Source organism: Mesoplodon bidens, assembly GCF_964165515.1.
Source record: "Mesoplodon bidens genome assembly, chromosome: 14".
Lineage (NCBI taxonomy): Eukaryota > Metazoa > Chordata > Mammalia > Artiodactyla > Ziphiidae > Mesoplodon > Mesoplodon bidens.
The window spans coordinates 27,150,967-27,160,927 of NC_138170.1; the positions used below are offsets into that span (position 1 = coordinate 27,150,967).

General features: G+C 57.6%; 1 protein-coding gene across 5 annotated transcripts in view; it reads left to right on the forward strand.

The window, feature by feature from the left end:
* Window positions 1-9,961, forward strand: part of SFXN5 (sideroflexin 5) — a 116,459-nt gene that overhangs the window by 90,285 nt on the left and 16,213 nt on the right. For 3 of the 5 annotated variants that reach the window (XM_081253936.1, XM_081253935.1, XM_081253937.1), the window contains 2 exons: window positions 958-1,043; window positions 7,073-7,190. In XM_081253936.1, coding sequence (XP_081110062.1) covers window positions 958-1,043; window positions 7,073-7,190 — 204 coding nt within the window. Of the gene's footprint in view, window positions 1-957; window positions 1,044-1,149; window positions 1,291-7,072; window positions 7,191-9,961 lie in introns of those variants that run through there. The other 2 variants (XM_081253938.1, XM_081253939.1) reach the window with 2 other exon arrangements.

Consider the following 9,961-nt stretch of genomic DNA (forward strand, 5'->3'; position numbering starts at 1 on the left):
CCTGAGCGCATCATCAGAGGGGATTTGGCCTCAGTTTCCTACATCACCCTAACCTCCTATCCAACTTTATCCTCTTCCCTACTTGCTGTGAGGGAGGCCAACTGTGATATCTCCTCCTTGTGGTCCAAACAGCAGGGAACCCCAAGCTCTTCTGCAGCCCTGGGCTTCCTTCTCCTGGCTCTATCAGCCCCTTGCCATTTGGGACTCCAGGGACCCGTGGGTTACAAGCATTCCTTGAGCCTTCTCTGAGGGCTGGGAGCCCGTGGGGTTAAAGGAACTCATCACAATGCCCATCAGGGTGCAGAACTGCCACTGAGCTGTGCCTTGACCAGCAACCCCCCTCCACCCCCGCCGAGGAATCCTGAGGGAGCTTCCAGAGCAAGTCCCCAGGCAGACCCCATATGGGGACAGCAGACACTCAGCAGAAGCATTTCCCACTTACAAAGCTGACCTCTTGTCATTAAGAAAGACTCTCATCCAGAGCCAGGAAATGACAAGATCCTCCAAATCTTTGCCTTTAAGGGAAAAGAAAGTAAATCCCAGAATCCCTCTTCTCCTTGGGCACCAGGAGCCTCAGCGGCTCAGCAGGCCACAGCTGTTTGTTCTGGCCCTTCCAGTGCCTGCTTTGTTTTTAGAGCATCTCAGATCCTCCATATGTTTCCTCCCAGCCGCTGTACCCCGCCACCCGGTTCACCTCCCTGGGCGCAGGCCCCTTGCTGGGGCCGCTTCTGGGTTGCCTCCACTCCCCCACATGTGGTAGGTGATGGAGATCTGCGGTGGGAAGAGGGGGTGGCTTTTTCCTGTTGTTTGGAATATGGCTTCGTGAGCGATTCCATGAATTATTCCGTTCAGCCAGATGTGCTTAGCAGTGGTACATACACCTAGGGGCTCCGGGGCTGCCGCCCCGAGGCTGTCCCACCCCCGCCCCGCTCACCACAGCCTCTGCTTGCCCCTCAGGCCCTGCTGGAGACGGCGCTGACACGGGTAGTCCTCCCCATGCCCATCCTGGTGCTACCCCCGATCGTCATGTCCATGCTGGAGAAGTGAGTTGGGGCCCAGGACAGAGGCCATCGTGGTGAAGAGGGTGGGGGAAGGGGGACCTGCTGGCCCAGGGCAAGGGTCCTAGTTTGTTCAAACTCTCCCTGGCAGGGCTGCTGGCATCATCCTGTGAGAATTCATGGACTTTGGCTGCTCAGGACCCTGTGCTAAGTTCTAGGAGGGATGTCCTGATGGACAAGGCTGGCCCTGCCCTGGAGCTGGCGGTTCTAGGCTGTGTGTGTGTGTGTGTGTGTGTGTGTGTGTGCGCGCGCGCGCGCGCACGCGCGTGCATGCGCTCTATTAGTGCACAGCACAGGACCAGTGGTGAAGAGAGAGTCTGAGGACTATGGTGGGAAGACTAGCCTTGGGCCCAGCGCATCCCTTTCCGGCATCTGCCATGAGGCAAGTCACCACCTCACTGAGCCTCAGTTTCTTCATTTAGACAATAATTGTACTAACGTCCCTGCCGCCCTCAGAGGGATGTTCTGAGAACACTTTGTCCTGACCATAAAGAAATAAGGAGATACAATAATAAGAACAATGATGGAGGGATTCTATTAATTAAAGAGTGTGAAATTGAATCACAAAGACAGGAATGCTGCTGGAAGGAGAGGCTGAGGAGAGGAGGGAGGAAGCGGGCTGGTTTGGGCAGGCCCTGAGGGTTGGGGAAAGTCTAGGAGGACGGCAAGGGGCAGGGAAGGGTTCCAGGTGTGGGGAGCCAGATGAGCAAAGGCCTGGAGGTCTGGTGCAGGTAAAAGTGAAGAGGTGATCGCTTCCTCCTTCCCGGGGGCCCAGCCTGGGAGGGGCACCTCAAGGCAGTGGATGGGCTTGGGGGCACTCCCTCCGGGGCTCTGGATCAGGGGCTTCTCCCCAATTTGGGGACCTTCGTATTCCCACAAAGCAAATTACAATAACAGCTAACACTTAACAGCTAAGCACTGGCTGCATCCCAGTCCTCTCCCAGCCGGGTCCCCCCCAAATGCCATCTCCTCAACGAGGCCCCCCCTGACCACCCCATCGAGATTACAGCCACCAGGACTTCTTCCCCCGCTACACTGCCTTATTTTTACTCACAGCACTTATCAATAGCTGAGATTCTTTATCTAGTTATATGCTATCTGTCTGCTTCATTAGAATGTCATCTCCATGGAGGCAGGTCAGTTCCTTTCGTTTACTGCCCTGCACAGCATCTAGCATAGTTCCTAGCACATAGTGATGCTCAGTGTTTGTTGAATGAATGAATGATCTCATTTAACCTTCACAACAGTGCAAAGAGGTGAGCATGATGTCCCCATTTTACAGACAAGGAAAGGAAGGCAAAGAGAGGTTATATCATCTGCTTACAGTCACACACTAGGAAATGGCAGAGCCAGGCAGGGCCCAGGAATACGGCTGCAAAACTGGGCTCTTCCTACCACGCTGGCTGCCTCTTGGATTTTTGGATCACAGCACATAATCAGCCTGTCTTTGGAATCCACCCCGCATGGAGACAGGAGAGGGGCAGATTTGGGGTACTGGCCTCAGAAAGCCTGTGTTTTGATAAGGGCAGGACCCACACACAGGTCAGCTGCAGGTGGGACCCGGCAGTGAGGGAACAGGGTCAGGGTGACCTTGAGGGGAGGGCTGGTCCAGAGGAAAGGGGCTGAAGCTGGCACTGAGAGTAAGATAGGATTTTGGTGGAAGGGAGGGCTCTCTGGGCAAGGTGTGGGCCTGTTGCGTGGACCTTGAAGAGCCCAACCCAACAGAAGCAAAGCACGCTCTCTCATCGGGCCTGCTGATAAGGGGCCCTGTGTCCAGCTGAGGGGATGATCCCTTTGTCCCCTGGAAGAGTGGGGGAGGTGCATAGTGGGCGTGGGTACCTGAGCAAGGGATGGCGTGTTGAACGCTGAGACGTAAGAATATTAATCTCGGGGCTTCCCTGGTGGCGCAGTGGTTGAGAGTCCGCCTGCCGATGCAGGGGACACGGGTTCGTGCCCTGGTCCGGGAGGATCCCACATGCCGCAGAGCGGCTGGGCCCGTGAGCCATGGCCGCTGAGCCTGCGCGTCCGGAGCCTGTGCTCCGCAACGGGAGAGGCCACAACAGTGAACGGCCCGCGTACCACAAAAAAAAAAAAAAAAAAAAAAGAATATTAATCTCCTCTGGAAGTTGCAAAAATAAACAAATCATGGGAAGCGATTGCTTTGGTGCCCCTGGACCTCGTATATGCTGCTCTCTGGTGAACTGAGGCTGTCCCCAAATACCAGCGACTGCAAGTGCACACAAGGACACCACTGGGCAAATGAGGAAGGGAGGGCTTCTGTCTTCAAGGCTACTGAATCTTGAAGCTGGAATTTGCTGGGGAAAAATGTGGTCTGTGATGCCTTCTGGGTGCCGCCTGAGCTGGGTTTGCAGAAAGTGGAGTGACGGTTAGTGTCCCATTGGTTGGGGGCTTAAACTTAGCTTTGGGAGGCTTGGGAGGTGGGGTGGGATTCTTCTAGTTCTGAATGTCCCAGCCTGGAATCAGCCTGGACTGCGGGTGCCCTGCATCTGGCTCAGCTCAGGGTCAAAGGAAGCCCCTCGGGTAGGTAGAAGAGGTTTAGCCATTGGTCCCCTGGAAGGCTTGTACTTAGTTGGTCCTTCCCTGAAGCTTGTGGGAGGGTCTCTGAGGAGGAGAAAGAGTCCAGCCTGGGTTCCCCCAGGAATATCAAGACGAACAAGACTCAGTTTGCACCCTCAAAGACATAATTAACCTCATATACATGGGGCGGGGTGGGGGGCACGGAGCTGCCAGACTGTGAGGTGGGGGGCAGGGCAGGTCCGGCACCAACTGAGACTCCTGGCAGGTGTCCCGGGGGGGGCTGGTCAGTTTCCCACCTGGAGAATGATGGCACTGCCCCCCTCACCACCTTGTCCACTAGAGCCTGGCACTTTGCGCCATCCAGTGGGCCCCTGGCTCTTGGCTGGGGTCCCCCTGCCGAGCACCCCATGGCCTTTCCATGCAGGGTGCTAATGGCAGGGCCTCTGCTGAGGAGGCTGATGGGGGAGGCAGCCCTACCCTCGACCCTCGGGAGCCCCCAGTTGGGTGAGGGAGTCAGGACAGCCAGGGAAAAAAGACAAAAGAACACTTACAAAGCAGCCTGCTTGCAAATTAATGGAGCGCAAAAGTAAAACTGCTCCAAGTGCTGAGGGAATGCACGGCAATGGGGAGACAAGCTGTTGTGTGGCAGCGAGGCTGGCTTGGCCCCGGCCTCAGTTTCTCCTCTCTGGGAGGACCCTGGGTTTCCTGCTGGGATAGCAGAGGTGGGCGGCGTGTTCAGGTGCCCCTGTCTCTGAGATGAAAGGACAAGGGTCTCCCGTCAGAAGCTGAGAATCCTCCACTCTGCCGAGCAGGGCCTCTCTCTGAGGGGTGCACGCCCCACCCCTCACTCTCCACCGAACCTTCCCTCAGGCCCAGGGCTCCACTCCAGCTCCACTGTCCTGGGGAGGAAGCTGGTTTTGGACTCAGGGCCCAGAGAGCAGCCCCGCCCCCCAACTCGGAGGCAGCTGTGGGGGGGTCTCTCCCCCAGCTCTGCATCCCCGGCCCTGGCCCGGGCCTGGACTTTTCTGCCCTCCCAGGCTGGGTCTCAGCTTGGTCAGGGTTCAGGCCACACCCTCCACGGTAGCTCCTGAGGCCGCTCCCCAGCCTCCCTCATTCCCGGGGATCCGGGTCTTTCCTCTCTCCCAGGCATTCGCACATCTCTCCATCTGCATATTTTAACTCCCCCAGCTGCCTTTCCAATTCCTCCCTGCCATTTCCCTCTCCTCCTCCCCTCCCCCTGTCCTGCTGTGTTCACTCTCCCGCCTGGGCTGGGACTTGAGAGGCTCCTGTTGGCTGCTGTCTGAACCTTCCTCCTTCCTGAGTGGGGAGCACAGGCCTGGGACTTTCTGGATCCCTTTCACAGTGGGGACTTCAGCCAGCCGCCCCGAGAGAGGAACCAAGGTCGCAGCCCCACATAGAAGGGGTCTGTCCAGTGTCCCCACCGAATGGGTCCATGTCCTGCCCCTCACCTGCCAGGGAGGGAGTGATCCTCCTTTGGGGCTGTGCCTCCAGGGACCATACACCCTCCTGTTCCCTCCCCCCTGCTCTGGCCACCCTCAGGGACTGAGGTCCCAGTCGCTGCCAGGGGAGCAAGAGTACCCACCTTCTAGTCCTGCCGGAGAAGTTAATCTGAGTTGAAAACATCTCAGGACCCATCTCAGCCTTACTCCCAGCCCCTCCATGACTCCCATGGAAGCCCAGGAGGCCTCAGGCTGAGTCCGTGGGGAAGAGGGGGGTAAGGCTCACCTGGAAGAGAGGGAGAAGATGGGGGCACTGGACCAAGGCAGAGGGGATACCAGAAGCGCTTGAGTTTGATTTGGGCACCTTTGTTCCCCTGTTCTTAATCCTGTGGAAATTCCCCTCCCCAATAACTCAGTTCAGGCTTAATTCAACAACTGGACAGATCTTGGGGTCTAGGCCAGTGGGAAGGGCTGGAGGACAACCCAGCCACCGGGATCCTCCCTCCTTCCTGCTGGCAACAAGGGCAGTAACAACAGCAACACTAACACACCTCACTGAGCACTTACTGTGTCCAGGTCTTTTACTTGCATAGAATTTACGAGTAATTGGATTGTTATTGGTACCTAAGTAGGAACATCCTGGGCCAGAGTTTCCCAGAAGTGTAGTCTGGGGATCACCTGTTTTAGACTCATGGAGGGTTCCCAGGTGTAGTACCAACTGAATCAGGATCTCGTGGGGGAGTCTGCATTTTTAACCACTGTCTAGATACTAAAGTTTGAGAACTGCTGCTCCCAGTTTTGCTGTCGCCTTAGAGCCAGCTGCTCTTGGGATTCATGTGCCAGGAGGTGAAGGTGGTGCGGGGTTTGCCTGCCCCGACACTGAGGCGCTGCCCCCAGAAGAGCCTCTCCCCTGCCTGTGGCCACAGCAGCCCTGCTCCAGGAGGGGAGGGGCAAGAGCCCTGGTTATAGCTTCTTCACACCAGGAGCCAGTCTCAGTCCTGTGGAGGCTGACGCTTACCGAGGGCAGCATGTGTACCCACCCAACATCCCTTGGCAAATAATCCATCTTGCTGACACATCCCACCCCAGGCCTCCCCAAGTAGAATGCCTGGTGGTCTTCCCCAGGGCCTGATGGATTATACAGAACGAAATGCTCTGATGGACAACGCAGTGAAGGTGGACTCGCCAGCTGCTATGGCCTCCACTCTGTCTGGAGAGGCCGTTTTGTCATGGGGCTGGGGGACCCAGGGCCCTGGAGGGAGGCTTTCGTACCACTCTCCTGCCCAAGAATCCCAGCTCTGTTGCTCACCGCGGGGAGGGGTGCCAACTGTGAACTGGTGATGCAGCGGGCAAAGGGTCCTTAAGGCAAGAGCCAGAGCAGCTCAGTGACAGCACTTTTAGGGAGTCAGAAGAACCCAGACAGCAGCCTTGCCTGCCTCCCGCAGACTTGGTCTTGGCCTTGGGCAAGTCACTGTGGCTCTTGGATCGAAGGTGACCAGGTGGTCAGCAGGGTGTGTTCTGTTCCCATACCCAGAAGAGGTCATCCTCTCCTGGCTGTGCGCACGTGCGTATGCGTGCTTGTGCGTGCGTGTGCGTGTATGCGTGTGTGGTTTGTTCACTATTGCAACATGTGCTGCCTTCAAGGCCCATCTTCCTCCGCTGTGTCCCCGCATGGGCCCCCCACCCCCTGCACAGGAGCAGGGGCCGACAGCCTCCTCTATCGTCTACCCCACACGTGGCCTTCTTTGTGCAGGGCTGGACGCACAGTGGGGTGGGTGCCCCACAGGTGCTCATTTATGATTTATGGTTGAGAATTTAAGTGGCAACGTCCTTCAGGGCAGGGCCTGGGGAGAGGGCTGCCACCGGGGGACAGTCCTAAAGACAGAATTCCTCCACAGCTACTTAGCTATGGGCTGGGCCTGGCCCTCAGACCCAGTGGGACCTGGCATGGTGGCTAATGGCCAGCTCACCCTGTCTCCGGGTCTCACGGGGCACCCCCTTCTCTCTCCCCCACAGGACAGCTCTCCTGCAGGCGCGCCCCCGGCTGCTCCTCCCCGTGCAAAGCCTTGTGTGCCTGGCAGCCTTTGGCCTGGCCCTGCCGCTGGCCATCAGCCTCTTCCCCCAGATGTCAGAGGTCAGTGGAGAGAGGGGCTCAAGGGCAGGACAGGGAGGGTTGCCGTTCGGTCATTTATGAACCGATACCTACTCAGTGCTGATACCTTAGCACTGTGCTAGCTAGGTACTGGGGTTGGACAGTGAATGAGACGGGCCCAGGCTCTGACCTCTCAGGGTCAAGGGTCAAGCAGTGAACACAGCAATGAAATGGAATAGCAAGTGAAGGGTGAGCAGTGTTAAGATGGGAGGAGTTTGGCCGTGGGAGGAGACAGTAGGGGCCCAAACAGAGCTTAGAGAGAAGTGGCATTTCATGGGGGCCTGAAGGATGGGCTAGAGTTGGCCAGGTGTGTAAGAGGTGAGGAGACGCATAGGCTGAGGTCACCTGGTGTGAAGGTAGGCGGCACACAGCTGAGGAAAGCCTGCCTCTTGGGTAGAGAGTGGGGAAGATGAGGTGGGCCAGGTATGGGGGCCTGACGTCAGGGGGTGCCGGGAACTTGGAAGCCAGCACAGTGGGTAAACGTTACCAGAAGAGCTGTGCAGAGCAGGACCACAGATTCCTGATTTTGAACCGTCCCCATGGCTGTATGGTGAGGCTGCGTTGGAGCTCTGGAGAAGGAGCCTTCAGGAGGCGGTGGCGGGAGTCCAGCGAGAGATGATGGTGGCTTGGACCAGGCTGCTGGCAGCGGGCATGGAGTGAAGTGGGTCCTTTAAGAGAGAGTTAGGAGGCAGCTCCATACTGCGTGTGGGGGGAGGACAGGGAACCGGCAGGATGTGCGCCCGGCTTTCTGGTTTTGAACAACCCGGCAAGACGCAGATGAGGAGGACCCGGCGTGAAGGAGGACAGCACGTGGAGCTGGATGCACACGTGGGGTTTGAGGAACTTGTGGAACCTGTGAACAGAGGTGCCCTGTGGAAGCTGGCTTTGGGTCTAGAAGCCAGGAGAGAGGCCTGGGCTGGAGGCACAGAAGTAGGAGCCCCCAGCATAAAACAGTGATGGAAGCCAGGGTGGTGGGTGGGATCAGCCCAGGAGCGTGTGGAGAAAATAAGCCCTGGGGAGGGGAGCTGCCCAAGGACAAGTGGCCAGGGAGGTAAGGACAGAGCCAAGTGAGACTGGAGTTGGGGGGCATCCACAGGGTCAGACCCTCCCGAGAGGTCAAGCTCCGCGGGGTTGAAGAGCGTCCATTGGTGTCTCAGTTTGTGAAGGCAAACCCCATCCCAAGGGGTGGAGCCCAGCCGGGGGGTAAGGAAATGGGGTGGCAGGCTGACCGCTTGGTCTAGAGGCTTGGTACCGGGGGAACAAAGAGAAGCAGACCCAGAGCTGGAATGAGATGTGGGATCAAGAGAGGCTTTTATTTATTTTCACTCTTTTAAAATGGGAGAGACTGGAGCTTGTGTAAATGCAAGGGGAAGGCACCAGGAGAGAAGAAGGACACTGGAGGAGGAGGACAGAGTGGGGGAGTCAGAACGCAGACAAGGGGTTCAAAGGATTCGCCTGGGTGGGGGAGACCCCACTTTAGCAGGGGGAGGCAAATGTTGGTTGGGGGGTGGGGAGGTTAAGGAAGTTGATCTGATAATAGCTCCTGTGTTCTCATGACTGAGCAGAGAGGAAGGAGGCGGGGGGGGGGAAGGGGGAGGTCAAAGGTCAGAGGACCATGCAAAAGGCTGGAGAGCTTCGGAGGGGAGAACGGGAGAGATAGCGGACTAAGGAAGTCAGAGAGCCTGGTGGGCAGTGCCGGGGGTCAGTGGAGGGGACAGCTGGGGATGGACACAGGTCTGTGGGGATGGCCAGGGCCTGTCTACCCAGAGGTACAGGGCCTGCTCCAGTTTCGTCTGGTTGGGTGAGGCATTCGGGAGGCTGGTAGGAGTTCAGGAGGAGCAAAGGACCCCAGAATCTTAGCTGGGTGGGGGTGAAGAAGCATGAGCAAACCGAGTGGGAAAAGCAAGGTTTGGTGCAGAGACCCAGGGAGGGCAAAGAATGACCATGGTATTTGGAGTTACAGAACTCATGGGAAGATGGGGGCTGTGGCTGCAGATGGATGCTTCTGAACCTGTGACCGCAGGACTGACCTGCGGGGTGGGAGGGGTGCAGGTTCCTCCAGGGGAGTTGGGGAAGGTGAAAATAAGGGTCCTGGGGTGTTACACTGGGACTGTGAGGACTGGAGACCCAGGGTCTTAGAGTAGGAGGTAGTGACTCAGCCTCCAGGCCCCGAAGAGGGTGAGGACTGGAGTCACTTGCCTCCACTGAGCCCCAGAGTTTCAGGAGGAAACTATAATGGGATGGGGCTCCTATGTTGGGGGCCAGGCCAGTGCACACAGGATGGGAAGCTCAGCAGTATCCTCATACCCACAGGGCCCAGCCTTGCCGTGGAGCAGGGAAAGGCCTCCCCATCCTTCCCCTCAACCCAAAAGCTGAACAGCTATATCCTGATGCTTAGGGACTCCAAATAGAGCTGGGGGCTCCAGGTTGCCTGGAAGCCCTGAAGACAAGAGGGAGGGCACTTCTCGGCGGCCCTGGCATCCCCATCTGGAAGGCCTGGGCCTGCTACTCCCCAAAGCCACTGACAGCATCTCTTTATAACAGCTGGGCTGAGTCTGCAGTTCTGGGCAAGAGTCAGAGTGCCCCAGGGGCTTGCAGGCACCACTGTGTTCAGAAGCTTCAAGTAGCCAGCTCCCATAGCTCTACCTGTCTGCACAGGAGAGGGAGCCAGGGCAGAGAAACCGCATGAGCCTGTCCCACTGGAAGGATTTTCAAGGTCATCCAGTTTACCACCCTCCTGGCTCTGCTGGGGT